At 43.1% G+C, this 17,274-nt stretch overlaps 1 protein-coding gene across 4 annotated transcripts in view; it reads right to left on the bottom strand.

The window, feature by feature from the left end:
* The window catches only part of PRKCZ (protein kinase C zeta), a 283,121-nt gene that overhangs the window by 44,458 nt on the left and 221,389 nt on the right, over positions 1–17,274 (bottom strand). For all 4 annotated transcript variants that reach the window (XM_056543983.1, XM_056543985.1, XM_056543984.1 and 1 more), the window contains 4 exons: positions 16,528–16,716; positions 5,626–5,723; positions 3,852–3,938; positions 3,057–3,192 (listed from right to left, as the gene is read on the bottom strand). In XM_056543983.1, the coding sequence (XP_056399958.1) occupies positions 3,057–3,192; positions 3,852–3,938; positions 5,626–5,723; positions 16,528–16,716 (510 nt within the window). The remainder of the gene's footprint in view (positions 1–3,056; positions 3,193–3,851; positions 3,939–5,625; positions 5,724–16,527; positions 16,717–17,274) is intronic.

The following is a 17,274-nucleotide window of genomic DNA, read 5'->3' on the forward strand; positions in this document are numbered from 1 at the left end:
ACATTGATTCATTGCATTGATCACTGCCATTGCAATGCAATATTATTATTAGTGTTATCGGCTGTTGATTGCTCATGCCTAAATTTCAGGCTTGGAGCAATCAATCGCCGATCGGACGTGCAGGAGGCAGGTAAGGCTGTTGCGTTCTAGCTGATTGGGACATCACGATTTTACTGCGATGGTCCCGATCAGCCCGACTGAGCTGCCGGGAAGCTTTTACTTTCACTTTAGACGTGGCGATCAACTTTGATCGCCGCATCTAAAGAGTTAATGCCGGACGTCAGCCCTATCGGTGATGTCCGCCATTAGCCGTGGGTCCTGGTTGCTTATAGCAACCGGGACCACCAAGTATGATGCGCGCTCACCTGCTGAGCACGCGTCATACGTCGGGAGTCACTTATGGACGTTAAAAAACATCCATATGCTGCAAGGGGTTAATAACTCTGGGATGCTTTTACTTGTTTGAGATTGTTTTTTCCTGACAAATTCTACTTTATCATAGTGGTAAGTTTTCATCGATACTTGCATCATTTCTTGAAAAATTAGAAAATTTAGAATTTTTCTAACTTTGAAGCTTTCTGCTTGTAAGGAAAAGAGACATACCAAATAAATTATATATTGATTCACATATACAATATGTCTACTTTATGTTTGCATCATAAAGTTGACATGTTTTTACTTTTGGAAGACATCAGAGGGCTACAAAGTTCAGCAGCAATTTTCAAATTTTTCATGAAATTTTCAAAATTGGAATTTTTCAGGGACCACTTCAGTGTAAGGGGGTGTATATGTAGTGTTTTACCCTTTATTTTGTGTAGTGTAGTGTTTTTAGGGTATATTCGCATGGGCGGGGGTTTACGGTGAGTTTTCCGCCTGGAGTTTGCACTGCGGTAGAAAACTTTCCGCAGCTCAACCTTGAAGCAGGAAACTCACTGTAAACCCGCCAGTGTGAATGTACCTCCAGCTAGTGCTGAGCGATATGACCAAAAATGAGTATCACAGTATTTTTCTAAAGTATCACGGTATTTCACGGTATTTTTTTTTTTACATTGAGACTTGCATTGAGGTGGCGTAGCGGAACTAAATGGGCTTTTGGAACTAAATGATCTGAACACTGGGGCAGTGGAGTACCCTTTTAAATAGATGTAACAAACAACCCTACAGCCTCCAGCTGTTGCAAAACTACAACTCCCAGCATGTTGGACTATATAGTAGTGTGTAGTGTATAGTATAGGTCAGTGTTTCCCAACTAGGGGTGCCTCCAGCTGTTGCAAAACTACTACTCCCAGCATGCCTGGACAGCCGTTGGCTGTCCGGGCATGCTGGGAGTTGTAGTTTTGCAACAGCTGGAGGGCATCAACAGCTGGAGGGCCTACTGTAGGTATAGTATATTATACAGACCCCTGTCCATCCCAGACCCCTGTCCATCCCAGAACCCTGACTCACCTTCCCAGTTGCTGCAAGGACCGTCCGGGGAGGGTGAGCCGGGCCATCCATCCTTCCTGTTGTGTCCGGCGGCATTCCGGGTGGAGGGTGAACCGGTCCGGGCTGCCCTTCTCGGGGGGTCCTCTTCTCCACTCCGGGCAGGCTCCGGCCTAGTAACGCTGCATAGACGCCGCTGCGCAGTGACATCCGTGCGCAGCGACGCACCTGACAGACGCGTCTATGCAGCGTACTAGGCCGGAGCCTGCCCGGAGTGGAGAAGAGGACCCCCGGAGAAGAAAGACAGCCCGGACCGGTTCACCCTCCACCCGGATTGCCGCCGGACACTACAGGAAGGATGGATGGCCCGGACCACCCCCATTACGGGTAAGTTTAATTTTTTTTATTGACTCGGAGGGTGGGGGAGGGGCCCGACCGGTATAGCGGTATGGGCAAAAATCCATACCGTGGGAGAAAAAAATGGTATCCGATTCATACCGGTATACCGCCCAGCACTACCTCCAGCTGTAGCAAAACTACAACTCCCAGCATGCACTGACAAACCGTGCATGTTGGGGGCTGTACTTTTGCAAAAGCTGGAGGCACACTGGTTGGAGAACCTTGAGTTAGGTTCTGTTACCTAACTCAGCATTTTCTAACCAGTGCGCCTCCCAGCAAGTACTGATCGCCAAAGGGCAAACAGCTGTCTGGGCACGCTGGGATTTGTAGTTTTGCAACATCTGGAGGGCCATAGTTTGGAGATCAGTGTGCGGTGGTTTATAAACTGTGGCCCTCTTAATCTTGCAAAACTACAACTCCCAGCATGCACGAACAGCAAACGTCTGTCTTGCCATGCTGGGAGTTGTAGTTGCGTGCCTCCAGTTGTTGCATAACTACATCTCCCAGCATGCCCTCTGGCAAACAGTACATGCTGCGCAACAACTTGCCCGCTTCCGTAGTCCGCACCAGGGAGCCGCACCTCATCGCTGGTCACATCACGGTTCCCCCATTCTACCCAGACTACCGGGGGTGGGCAGAGCGGGGGAACCAAACTTTAAACTCCCCCCTGATCTGCTATTGGTCGGTTGCTTTTGACCAACCAATAGGAGGGGTGGCACCCCTGCCACCTCACTCCTATCCCTTCAGGGGGATCGTGGGTGTCTTGGACAGTCTTAATCCCCCTTATTTTCCGGGTCACCGGAGACCCGTATGACTCGGAATCGCCGCAGATCGCTGACAGGGGTTTGCACGGGGTGCCTGCTGAATGATTTCAGCAGGCATCCCGGTCCAGTCCCCGCCTGTTGAGCGGCGGGGACCGGAACTCCAATGGGCGTACAGGTACGCCCTTGGTCCTTAAGTACTAGGACTTCAGGGCGTACCTGTACGCCCTTGGTCCCTAAGTGGTTAAGACTCATTTGTAACACATTACCTTCTGCTAGGGACAGTTCTTTTAGATTAATAAACAAAACATGATAACTAATGATATTAATATTGTAATTTCATACTCCCAAAGTACTCCAATCTGACATGGCTCTATAAAGTAGGTCAGTGTTTTCCAACCAGTGTGCCTCCAGCTGTTAAACTACAACTACCATTATGCCCAAACAGCCAAAGGCCATGTTCCTTCCTCTCACCTTACACATGCCATAATCAGTTAGTTTGATGTGACCCTCTGCATCCAAAAGGACATTGTCAAGCTTTAGGTCTCTGTAAATGATCCCTCGTTCATGCAGGAAGTTTAGGGCAATACAGATTTCAGCAGCATAAAACCTAGAAATAAAAACACCAAATAAATGGTGGTAGTAACTAGAAGTTGCCTAAGTCATAAAATACTATGAACGTTATTAGTTGCCCTTTTTTTTAGATACATTCTGTCTTTTGGGACATTTTTTTTCAGGCTTAAAATGGCCCAAAAATATTGGCTTTATGCCTTCAAAAATGTCCACAAGGCCATTTTTTCACTTGTTGCCCAGATCACTTAATTTTATGTTGAAAAAAAACATTTACAGAAAATGACTGATATAAAATTATACTAGGAGTTCTTTTAGACCACTTGCGTGCAAATATACAGACCTGTATTTTGGAACATTGAAGTCCCACAAAATGTCTCATTTGTAAAAATCATTTTGTGGGCTATAGCCTTTGCTAGAGGCCTTCAAAAAAAACAAATCAAAGCAATAAAAAAAAAAAAAAAAAAGTGCAAAACAGCTGGAATTGGCAGGAAAAAAAGTCACAGATTCAGACTTTTTGCTTTTGAAATGGATGTTTTTTCAGCTTCTAGATATAAATACAGAGTTTGCACATAGCAGACTGGCTGTGAGGTGGGCAGGCCTTGTATTCACATTACTTATTAGGTAGATTATGTAGGTAAACTTCCTATGAAATTGCCAAATACATCTTTATTCCTTTGCCCATTACTCCTGCCATACCTGGAGTGTTCCTCAGGGAGTTTTCTTTGTCGTTGCATATGAAACATGAGGTCCCCTCCATTTACATACTCTATAACCAAAAACAACCTAAATACAGAGAGAAAAAAGTAATGAGATTCATTATAAGATAGCCCCCTAACGTCTAAAGTCAGGAGAAAGTGAGCATAGTCAAAAGTGTGTCACTTATCCCATCACCTTAGAAGCAGCCGTCCCAGTGATCGGTTCTCTACATATTTGGTTCTGATCTCACTGATTTCCCCTATAGTTGTCTCTGCAGGGGTTATAGATTACATGAGTGCCTACTGATTTAAATCGGCACCATAACTATATGATGGGCAGAACTAGCAGCAGTGGTCCCACATTAGGCATATGGACAGGTCGTCTTAATAAGTTAACCACTTTAACATTTTATACAGCATGGGAAATTTGTTATTGTAAGTTTTGACCAGTTGCTCTTTCTGTGCTCATTTCATCTACTGCACTCTTGCACATGTGCTCATACTTAGCCTTAGGCTGCATTCACGTTTTAGCAATACAGTTCCCGTATACGTTTTCAATTTGAAAACTGTATGGAACCGTATTGAAAACCGTATGCATTGACTGTCCATTGAAAACCGTATGCCAAATGATGCATCCGGTTGCATCCGTTTTCAGTCCAGTGCGGTTTTGTCCATTTTTTTTCTAGTACCCAAAACCGTAGCCTAACACAGTTTTTGACTTTGCAGTTCTTTTTTTCTTGGAATTTCAATCAAACAAGTGAAACTTTATTCATAATGGAGTGAAAAGTTAAAAACCTATACTATTTTCCTAAAAAAAAACGGATGCAACCAGACATACATTTTTCAAACCGTATACGGATAAAATGTGTACACATGTTTTGATACAGTTTAGTCCGGTTTTTAAGGAATCCGTTTTTCATCAAAAACCTGATACGGGAACTGTACTGCAAAAACGTGTTGTGAAGGCAGCCTTAGTCAAATACAGCTAAAAAGCAGTGTGCACAATAAAGTTAAAAGTGCAAGAGAAAAATTTACGCTGGAAATTCTACAATTCACACATTAATTCCTTCATGAATTAATTTATAACTCTTAATAATGTATAGGCAAGACAAACTAAGACTACGGGCAAAGCGCAGCATCACATAAAACCAAGCATTACAGAAACCAGTAAACTTCTCAAAAATCATTGATGTAATAAAGTAAGCAGATTACAGTACATATATTATTTTATTGTTTAAAGTTGTACAGTTGTATTGTATGAAAATGTATTTTTCCATGCAGCAAATTTATATTTAACTTTTACTATATGATCATATTTAAAACACCACATACATCTGTACTGCATGGACCATGAAGTCCCAGTTAAGGACAATACAAATGTGCATTGGAAAAGTTTAACACAAAGCGATTTTTAACTCCTTGCGCACCATTGACTAATATGCTGGCCATAGTAAGCCTCTGTGTGCCTCTGTGACCTATCTGCCTATGCGTTTCTGTGCACTGTTTGCATGAGCCTTAATAAAAAAAAAATATATATAAAAAAAATATATATATAAAAAAAAAAAATGTAATGCCATTTCTTTGCTTTGTTTCGTATTGCCACCACTTTAACAAAAATGTATGTATGAGATAAAGTGAAGTCTATCTAGACAAAAATTACAAACTGCACCAAATGGCCCAATTTTTCCAGTCACTTTAATATAGCAGGTTTTTGGCAATCACATACTTAAAAGTAGCCTTCCATGGCTATTAGAGAGGAAGAAAATATCTCTTACCGGCTCGGTGTCTGGAAGCAAGAGTGCAGGCCGACTAGAAAGGGGTTATTAGAAGCTTGCTCGAAAACGTGCTTCTCTGTTTGAACCCAGTCAATATCCTGAAAAAAAATGCAAATAAGTGATTAAATGCAGAGTAACAATTCACAGAACACAGCAAGTAAATGGCCCCGATTTACTAAAACCTGAGTGTTTAATGTGGAGTGTTTTTCTTTTTCCCCTGATTTACTAATCAGTCGCCCATCTCTGTTTTTTTGTGTCACACGGGTTTAAATCTGTCACACGAAATGTATTCTGCCCTGACAGGCAGTATTTCCAAGATGATTACAGAAACATCCAAGATAGGAAAGTGAGAAGCAAACACACAGAACAGATTAAGATATATGGGTCAAAAATAATTTAAAAAAGTTGTACAATGTAACATGTTGAAAGGCTGCATTCACACAGCAGTCTGTCTCCGCAATATCAGACTACATTAGTGCTTGTACTACTACCCCCATCATGGAACAGGTTGACTCTTCATTTTAAAATTCCCCGCCGGGAGCCCTTAATGGCCGGTACTGAGGAGCTATTTAGGGCTCCCGACGGGGCATTCAAATAGAAGCGCTGCGGTGGGGAAAGATACATAGAATCACTGGGGGGGGGGGGGGGGGGGGTGTATGTGTCTGGCCCCCGCAGTGCTTCTATGTATCTTGCCCCCCTGCAGCGCATTTAATATAGGTATTGTCCCCCGCAGCGCATGTGTATATATATTTTCACACCGCAGCGATATCATAAGCCCCCGGCAGCGCTATGAATGAAGAGTATTCTATTAGAAGCAGGCCGGCCCGATGCGCTGCTGATAGAATACTTTTCATTCATAGTGCTGCGGAGGCATATGATTATAGAAGCGCTGTGGGGGCCAGACATATGGATATATGTCTGACCCCCGCAGCGCATCTATATACAGATGCCGCCGCAGCGCTATGAATAACGAGTATTCTTTCAGCTTCCCGGCCAGATGCGCTGCTGTTATAATACTTTTCATTCATAGCCCTGCCGGGGGCTTATGATAGCGCTGCCGTGTGAAAATATAAATACACATGCGCTCCGGGGGACATATGATTGTGCTGCAGGGGACTATACCTATATAAATGGGGAGCAAGACTTACATAGACTTATATAGTCCAGAGATTCTATATATCTTTTCCCACCGCAGCGCTTCGATTTGAAAACCCTGCCGGGAGCCCTGAATGGCTTCCGGCGGGGAATTTAAAAATGAAAGTGAAAGTACACTGTATATCGCTGGGGAGTGCAGCATGCCGCCCGCTCCCCTGCTTAATAACTTCTGATCAGAACAATCAATCCCTTAGCCCCTGTACTACTGCCCCCAACATGAAACAGACCCTGTTCCATGATGGGGGTAGGATTCACTCGGTTTTGAGTAATTTCCCGTCAGCCCAGAGTTGTCGGGTTTTGGTGAAGCAAAATTCACACTTTTCCTGCGAGTTTTCCGACCGCTGGGGCCCCCTGCGATCTCTCTGTACGGGGACCAGGCTCTCCAGCCAGATAGCGAGTGTCAACCACCGCACGAAGCGGCGGCCAACACGCCCCCTCAACACATCTCTATGGCAGAGCCGGAGAATGCCGAAGGCAGCGCTCCGGCTCTGCCATAGAGTTGTATTGAGGGGGCGTGTCGGCTGCCGCTTCGTGCTGAGGTCGACACGCCCCCTTCCCGCGGGCTGTCGGGGCTCTGTACAGAAGATCGCGGGGGGCCCCAGCGGTCTGACCCCCCCGCGATCTGCAACTAAGTTCACCACTAGATATCTCCTTTAAAAAGGTATTGTCCAGTGGAAATAATTTTTTCCTTATTGTCCCCAGGCTGCCTAAAAAACAAACCCTTTAACTCCCCTTCCTTCTCTTCCTTGTAGCTCTGGTATTAGGTCTCCGGACGGTATCCGCTGACAGTTTTGCTTTACGGAACAGGCCAGAACTGTAGAGGTGACGTCATAGTGTCGCTCTGCCAATCACTGGCTGCTGAGGTGTCCTGCCTTGGCCAGTGTTTGGCAAGCAGCATCCGGTTGTAGACGCTATGCACTGCCGCTCAGGTGAAGGCAGAGTCACAGTCCACAAACGGGGCACTCAGAGCTATGATTGAGTGGAGGAAGGTAAGTTAAAGGGGGACTCCGCCCCTAAACATCTTATCCCGTATCCAAAAGGATCATGGAGTTTAAACATGCATGGGATAGGCATATGGCTATCCTTCATATTAGATAGGGCCAGGGACTATTGATAGGATTCAGATTATTGGGCAGACTAGATGGGCCAAATGGTTCTCATCTGCCGACACATTCTGTGTTTCTATGGAAAAGATGTCTGATCGCAGGGGTCCAGGTACTGGGACCACCCGCAATCTCCGGTGCAGCATCCCAGTCATCTGGTGCAGGGAGCAAACTCCGCTCCATGGCTATTTTGCATTTCCATGGTTTTTCAATAAACTTGCCGACTTCTTGCCAATATTCTCCAATGGTTGGGCACTACCATGCTGCGTGGTAAAGATCTGCTTTAGATAGTTTACATTTGGGACAATGTGTAAGGTAAGAGTGGGCGCTTCCACATAGGTAAAGTTACATGCATAAATGGCTTTTTCGAGGAGTTTGTAGTGCATTTCCCTCAGTCTCTTAATAATGGAATTGCGAACAAGACCAAGCCCCTGCAATAGTTTGAGATGTAAGTTGTCCAGAAAAAATCCTCTTCTAGGTCTATGTTGAATTAGGAGCCTCTTTAGAGGTCCTCTAGACATACAGTGCCTTGCAAAAGTACTCGCCCCCTTTGACTTTTTTCTTATTTTGGCGCTTCAATACCTGGAATTAACATGGATTAATTAATTTTCAGAACATACCCACAAATTTGAAGATTTTTTTTTTATTTTTATTGTGAAGCAAACAACAAATAGGACAAAATAACAGAAATAGTCAATGTGCATAACTATTCAACCCCCCTAAAGTCAATACTTTGTAGAACCACCTTTTGGAGCAATCACAGCTCCAAGTTGCTTTGGATAAGTATATATCCGCTGGGATTTATGCCCATTGCTTCTTGCAAAACTGCTCCAGATTCTTCAAGCTGGATGGTTTGCCCTTGAGAACAGCGATCTTTAAATGGACACTGTCAGATACGAAAACTTTAGATATGTTGTAAAGCATGCAAAACCAATCGGTTTTTCAATAGCTTTCATTAAAAAAATTTCAGTATTCCACACTGAAAAAGCCAGTCAAACAACTGCCCCCCCTGCCTGCTTGGACACATACTAGTCCTACTGTGTCCATGCATTATCACCTATGTCATGGACACACTTCCTTGATTGACAGCTGTGAGTGCAGGGCTCACAGCTGGAGGAAAAATCCTCCCACTGTCAGCTTGTGTCCCGCTACTGTCAATGAGGACAAGCTGGGAGTTGTAGTTTTGCTAATGCTAGGGGAGATGTGAGCTGACAGCATACTGAGGGAGAGGGCGGATACCTGCACAGTAAGGTCACGCCCCCTCCCTTTGAGAGGAATTCAGACTAGTGAGCTAAATTAAAAGTGTAATAAAAAAATAAATAAAGGTGCTAGACACATAAAAATAAGATGCATATGGCCAGGATTAGGTACTGAGCTATATATTAAAATATATATTTTGTTGGTTCTGACGGGTACGCTTTAAGTCTGACCACAGATTCTCGATTGGATTAAGATCTGGGCTTTGACTAGGCCATTCCAACACATTTACATGTTTCCCCTTAAACCACTCAAGTGTTGCTTTAGCAGTGTGTTTGGGATCATTGTCCTGCTGGAAGGTGAACCTCCATCCTAGCCTCAAATCATGCACAGAGTGGTACATGTTTTGCTCAAGAATATCCCTGTATTTAGCACCATCCATCTTTCCCTCAACTCTGACCAGTTTCCCAGTCCTGGCTGCTGAAAAACATCTCCGCAGCATGATGCTGCCACCACCATGTTTCACTGTGGGGATGGTTTTCTTTGGGTGATGTGATGTGTGTTGGGTTTGCGCCAGACATCGCGTTTTCTTTGATGGCCGAAAAGTTACATTTTAGTCTCATCAGATCAGAGCACCTTCCAACTCAAAACCATGCCTTTTTGTTTTTAGCTGAAAGTAATGGCTTTTTTCTGGTCGCCCTGCCATAAAGCCCAACTCTATGGAGGATACGGTTTATTGTCCTCCTATGTACAGATACTCCAGTCTCTGCTGTGGAACTCTGCAGCTCCTCCAGGGTTATCTTGGGTCTCTGTGCTGCCTCTCTGATTAATGCCCTCCTCGTGAGTTTTGGTGGGCGGCTGTCTCTTGGCAGGTTTGCTGTTGTGCCATGTTCTTTCCATTTGGTTATGATAGATTTGATGGTGTTCCGGGGATCATCAAAGATTTGGATATTTTTTTATAACCTAACCCTGATTTGTACTTTTCAACAACCTTGTTCCTTACTTGTTTGGAGAGTTCCTTGGTCTTCATGGCAGCGTTTGGTTACTGATGCCTCTTTATTAGGTGTTGCAGCCTCTGGGGCCTTTCAAAAAAAGTGTATATGTAATGACAGATCATGTGACACTTAGATTGCACACAGGTGAACATAATTTCACTAATTTTGTGACTTATGAAGATAATTGGTTGCACTGGAGCTTTTTATGGGCATCCTAACAAAGGGGGTGAATACATATACTCATGGCAATTTTCTGTTTTCTATTTCTAAACAATAGTTTTATTTATATATGTTTCTCATTTCACTTCACCAACTTAGACTATTGTGTTCTGATCCATCACATAAAATTCAGAAACATTGAACTTAAAACTGTAGGGTACCAAATTATGAAAAAGTCAAGGGGCGTGAATACTTTTGCAAGGCACTGTATATATCTAAACAGTGGTTCCTGTTAAAGCTTCAACACCACTATACAAAGAATAACTTCTCAAAAAAAAAAAAATTGTAGTGGACACTATCGCCATGCAAAAAGCACTGTAAAGCCTTGTTCATACAGCTCAAATGTGGGCATTTTGAGGTCAACCTAAGAGTGTAAAGGAATGTCATGTGCATGTCAGATTAATAAAAAAAAAAAACACAACAACAAATCACTGAAGCCGCTTTGTAGCCCAGCGGTATTACACGCCTGTCTTTGTTACATATGGACCTAACATTTGGATATGCTGTAGTTAACCAGATTCAGAACACCATAGCTCCTACAGTGATTTCCATATATTCAGTTTAGTAGGACTATAGGAATCTGGGTGTTTCACTCATACTGAGGTAGATAAAATACGGCATTGGAAATCTGACCCAAGTCGGTAAAAACTATAAATCCAGTATTGCTCCTGTTGTGATTTTCAGTGTTAAAGGAAAACGGTCAGAAAGTTCACCCACATTAAACCCAATACACTGGGTGATAGTGTAGGTGAACAGTTGTCTGTAACGTGCTCACTTACTTAGTAAAGTTTTATTTAGGGCAAGTTTACTTCCTCTAAAGTGTCCGCCATCATCCCGGCTTTGCGCGCAGCAGGTTGGTCCCCCGCTGGCAATCTCACTTTGGTTTAGGGAGGCAGGCGCCCGAATCCCCCCTCCATTGTTGCATATTCATTACTTTTTTTTTGTTTTTTGTTTTGTTAGACTCTGACTGAGTCTAGCTGAAGCTGGGTTTGTATTCTAAAGTGTTGTATTCTTAAGTGTGAACATCTGAGAAGTTTTATAAGCAGAAGTTTAAAAAGCAGGAGTTGTAAGCAGGACCCACTGTAACTGTAAGTATTACACTCCCTTGATAAAAGTAGTTTTTCTTAATAGTTAATAACAGCTGTTTGTCACCAAGGATATGGACAGCAGGATTGGAGGTTTTCTTCAGTGCACATTGTGCCACATGTATACATCTCTGGAGCAGCAGCTTCAGGGTGAATACCGCTGTGACAAATGTGAGCATGTTGCCCACCTGGAAGCTCGTATTAGAGATCTAGAGGAGCAAAATGCAACATTGAGGGCGATGGACAATCTTACAGAGCAAGCAGTTAGTGGGGTAGAAATGGAGGTTGGAGAAACTAGAGAGGAGGCCCAAGTAGGCAGCTGGGTTAATGTAGTTAGAGGGACTGTAAATGGGGCAAGGAAAAGGAAGGTCACTTCTGCTTCTGATCTCCCAAGTAAAATTGCCAAGTTGGGCGATGATGCGAGGGCCTCAGTATCAGAGATGGCAACCCTAGTGGATACTGGTCTCCCTAACAGCCGGGGGAACAGCTCAACTAGTAGTGTGGGGGATGGTAACGCAGGTAGGCCAAGACAGTTAGTTGTGGTAGGGGATTCTAGAATTTGGAAGATGGATAGAATAATTTGTCGCCAAGACCACCTCAACCGAATGGTTTGCTGTCTCCCTGGTGCAAGGGTTCGGCATGTGGTGGAAAGGGTGGACAAATTACTAGGGGGGGCTGGGGATGACCCAGCTGTCGTGGTCCATGTGGGAACCAACGACTGAATACATGGTAGGTGGAGGTCCTTGAATAATTACAAGGAACTAGGTGCCAAGCTGAAGGGAAGGACCTCTAAGGTTGTGTTCTCTGGAATACTTCCTGTGCCATGCGCATCGCAGGAAAGACAGCGGGAGCTTAGGGAATTAAATGCATGGCTTAAGTCTTGGTGTGGGGGGGAAGGGTTTGGGTTTTTAGAGCACTGGGCTGACTTTTCATTGGGGTACAAACTTTATTCTACGGATAATTTGCACCTGAATGGAAGGGGGTCCGCTGTGCTGGGGGAGAGAATCCTGGAAGGGGTGGCTGAGTATTTAAACTAGGTGAGTGGGGGGAGGATAATAAAGCAAAGAAAGCAGACAGTGGGATGGATAGGTTAGAGAGGGGTCAGGACATAATGGTGGGTGGAGAGGAGTCCTGTGGGGGAAGGTTAAGAGCAGTGGATAAGGAGATCCATGGGTTACAAACCAGCCGTAAAAATAAATGTAGCCCGAAAAATTGTAATCCCAATAATTCAAAAGATTCCATTTGCCTCAATAACTACAATAAGCCCATTAACTCAAAAAATACCATTAGCCCCAATAACTTAAATAACAACGTTAGACCCAATAACGCAAAAAATCCCATTAGCTCCAATAACTTAAATAGTACAATTAGCCCTTATAACTCAAATAATAACATTAACCCCAATAACTCTGAAAATCCCATTAGTGAGACTCTGTGTGTAAAACTTAATGGAAATGTAAAGTGTATGTTCACAAATGCCAGAAGCCTAGCAAATAAAATGGGGGAGCTTGAAGCCTTGATACTGGAGGAACATATTGAGGAACATATTGATATAGTTGGGGTCACTGAGACATGGCTGGACTCCTCGCATGACTGGGCTGTTAATCTGCAGGGGTTTACATTGTTTTGCAAGGACAGAACGAACAGAAAAGGTGGTGGAGTCTGTCTGTATGTAAGAAGTGGTAAGAAAGCCAGTGTGAACGATGCCATAGTGTGTGATGATTCTGAGGATGTGGAATCACTGTGGGTAGAATTACAAAAGGAGGGAAATACTGAAAAAATAATATTTGGTGTAATCTACAGACCCCCTAATATCACTGAAGAGATAGAAGGTCAGCTGTATAAACAAATAGAGAGGGCCGCCCGGGCAGGTACAGTGATAATAAAGGGAGATTATAACTATCCAGATATAGATTGGGGCCGGGGGCTGGCTAAAACTACAAAGGGGAGAAAATTCCTAAATTTATTGCAGGATAATTTTATGTGCCAGTTTGTGGAGGACCCAACAAGAAGTGATGCCTTGTTGGATCTGATCATTTCTATCAACGCAGAGCTGGCTGGTAATGTAACTGTGCGGGAAAACCTTGGTAATAGCGACCACAATATAGTTACTTTTGACTTAAAATGTACAAAACAAAGACAGACGGGGAAGGCAAAAACATATAACTTGAAAAAGGCAAATTTCCCTGGGCTGAGAGCTGCACTACAGGACATAGACTGGAGGGAGGTGTTCTCAAATACTAATACAGAAGGTAAATGGGACATCTTTAAATCAACTCTAAATAACTATACATCCAAATATATACCAAAGGGGAACAAATATAAACGATTAAAACTAAAGCCTACATGGCTGACACATGATGTTAAAAGAGCAATAAACAACAAAAAAATAGCCTTCAAAAAATTCAAATCTGATGGGTCAGCTATAATATTTAAACAGTACAAGGAGCTTAATAAAATCTGTAAAAATGTAATAAAAACAGCAAAAATTCAAAATGAGAGACAGGTGGCCAAAGAAAGCAAAACTAATCCTAAATATTTTTTTAGATATATAAATACAAAAAACCAAGGACAGAGCATGTAGGACCCCTTAATAATGATAATGGGGAGGTTGTCACGGGCGATCAAGAGAAGGCGGAGCTACTGAATGGGTTCTTTAGTTCTGTATACACTATGGAAAAAGGAGCTGACATTGGCCAGGTCATTGCTGGTAACACATCATGTAATGTACTGAACTGGCTTAATGTAGAGATGGTACAAGGTAAGTTAAGTAAAGTAAATGTAAGCAAATCTCCAGGGCCAGATGGACTACACCCAAGAGTTCTTAGAGAGGTAAGTTCAGTAATATCTGTACCCCTGTTCATGATATTTAGAGATTCTCTGGTGTCTGGTATTGTGCTAATGTGGTACCAATCTTCAAGAAGGGCTCTAGGTCTTCGCCAGGCAATTATAGACCGGTAAGTCTAACGTTCATTGTGGGTAAATTGTTTGAAGGACTTATAAGGGATTACATACAGGAATACATAGGGGATAATAGTATTATAAGTGATAGCCAGCATGGGTTTACTAAGGACAGAAGTTGTCAAACCAATCTAATTTGCTTTTATGAAGAGGTGAGTAGAAGCCTTGACAGAGGAATGGCTGTGGATATAGTGTTTCTGGATTTTGCCAAAGCGTTTGATACTGTCCCTCACAGACGTCTGACAGGTAAGTTAAGGTCTTTGGGCTTGGAAACTTTAGTTTGTAACTGGATTGAACACTGGCTCATGGATCGTACCCAGAGAGTGGTGGTCAATGATTCGTACTCTGATTGGTCCCCGGTAATTAGTGGTGTACCCCAAGGTTCAGTACTGGGCCCGCTGTTTAATTTATTTATCAATGATATAGAGGATGGTATTAACAGCTGTTTCAAGCTTTGTAGCACGGTACAGTCTATAGAGGATGTGCATAAGTTACAAGATGACTTGGATAGACTAAGTGTCTGGGCATCCACTTGGCAAATGAGGTTCAATGTGGATAAATGTAAAGTTATGCATCTGGGTACAAATAACATGCATGTGTCATATGTCTGAGGGGGGATTAAACTGGCAGAGTCACTGGTAGAGAAGGATCTGGGTGTACTTGTAGATCACAGACTACAGAATAGCATGCAATGTCAGGCTGCTGCTTCCAAAGCCGGCAGGATATTGTCATGTATAAAAAGAGGCATGGACTCAAGGGACAGGGACATAATACTCCCCCTTTATAAAGCATTGGTACGGCCTCACCTGGAATATGCTGTTCAGTTTTGGTCGCCTGTTCATAAAAGGGACACTGCGGAGTTGGAAAGGGTGCAGAGACGCGCGACTAAACTAATATGGGGCATGGAACATCTTAGCTATGAGGAGCGATTAAAGGAGTTACAATTGTTTAGTCTTGAGAAGAGACATTTAAGGGGGGATATGATAAACGTATATAAGTATATAAATGGCCCATACAAAAAATATGGAGAAAAACTGTTCCAGGTTAAACCCCCCCCAAAGGACGAGGGGGCACTCCCTCCGTCTGGAGAAGAAAAGGTTTAGTCTAAAGGGGCGACACGCCTTCTTTACCATAAGAACTGTGAATTTATGGAACGGTCTACCTCAGGAATTGGTCACAGCAGGAACAATTAACAGCTTTAAAACAGGGTTAGATACATTCCTGGAACAAAATAACATTAATGCTTATGCAGAATTATAAAACTACATCCCTTCCCCTTATCCCCTTACACCCTTCCCTTCAACTCCCTGGTTGGACTTGATGGACGTATGTCTTTTTTCAACCATACTAACTATGTAACACAGCTCTCTGGCCTGATGACGTGAGAGCTGTGCGTCCCCAGAATCGCTCTGTGCCGCCAAACTGCGCATGTGCCCTGAAGCCAAATCGCAGTGCTCAGAGGGGCGGATAACTCCACGTCATTAGGACGTGGAGAAACAAGAAAGGAATATGCAACAAAGGGGCGGGATTCAGACAGCTTCCTCCGGCGGGGACCCGCATGCTGCGCGCAATACCGGGATGGTGGACACTTTAGAGGATGCAAACTCTCCCAAAACAAAACTTTACTGAGTAACTGAGCATGTTACAGACTCCTGTTCACCCACACTATAACCCAATGTAACACACTCCTTAACCAGTTCATTTAGGCAAAAAGTCAATACAGAGCCAGAGGCTGCTCAGCTCTGCGCTATTAGAATTATCTCTTGCATGACAAACATGAAGAGAAGGATACAGGAGTTTAGAGGCAGCACAGAAGAAAGGGACAAAAGGATTTATTGCAGTAATTAAGTATTTAGAGAACACTGCATTATCGGGCCAGCAGAGGCTATCCTGCAGGATTCTGAGGGCAGCTCTGATGAGAACAATGTATATATAACAGATTAGTCACTCTGTCAAGCACTTTGCCTCCAAGTTCCACTACTATCTCTGCATCCAGCTTAATAAAGTAAACAGTCTCCATTGTAGGATACACATGAATATCCTAACTGATCCATACACAGATCCAGCAACCTGCTGACCAGACTGAAAAGCTTGAGCAGAGGCCAAGGATGTTGTCAGAGCTGAGAAATCCTAGCACGTTTCTCTTTGTTTGGCTAAAGAGACACAGACTTAACAGTGTGAACAAACCTCTTCATCGTGCACCAGCTCCTTCTTCACCACCTTCATGGCGTATGTTTGATCGTTCTTTTTTAACCGTACTAGAAGGACTTTGGCATAACTTCCCCTACCAATCACTCTGATGAGATCAAAGTCCTGAAGGCTAAGTCCCTGTGAGATTTTAATTCCACCCATTCCATCGATGACCGGATTAATGTCCTGAAAATAGTAAGAAACCAATGTTGTAACAAGAGAGCAAGCACTGACTAATTATTCCTATAGATATATAGATGCTGCTATGTAACGAGCGTTCAACTAAGTTCGATACAATGGTCATTAAAAAAATAGTATAGACAAACCCCTGGAGGCCAGTATGAAAATTTATATTTATATATATATAGGTCTAATTACATTACTGGAAGGCCAGAGGATTGACTTATAATAAACTCTATAATCTTGATAGGTACCATAAGACTTGCCATGATCCATGTATTCTGCAGGTGTATGATTCATTACTTTGCCTAAAAACTTATCCGATGAAGAGCTCCAAATTTCTTGCATGAACACATTAAAAAATTCTCTCACACTAACATTTGGGCCTTAAGGACTCATTTTTTAAGGGCTTTTTTTTTGCACAACCAGTTGTCCTTAGTAATGACATCCCTCATTTTACCATAAAATGTATGGCGCAACCCAAAAAAAAAAAAAATACTATTTGTGTGGGAAATTGATAAGAAAACAGCAATTTAGCAAATTTTGGAAGGTTTCGTTTTTATG

Source organism: Hyla sarda, chromosome 10 (assembly GCF_029499605.1).
Source record: "Hyla sarda isolate aHylSar1 chromosome 10, aHylSar1.hap1, whole genome shotgun sequence".
NCBI classification, from domain to species: Eukaryota; Metazoa; Chordata; class Amphibia; order Anura; family Hylidae; genus Hyla; species Hyla sarda.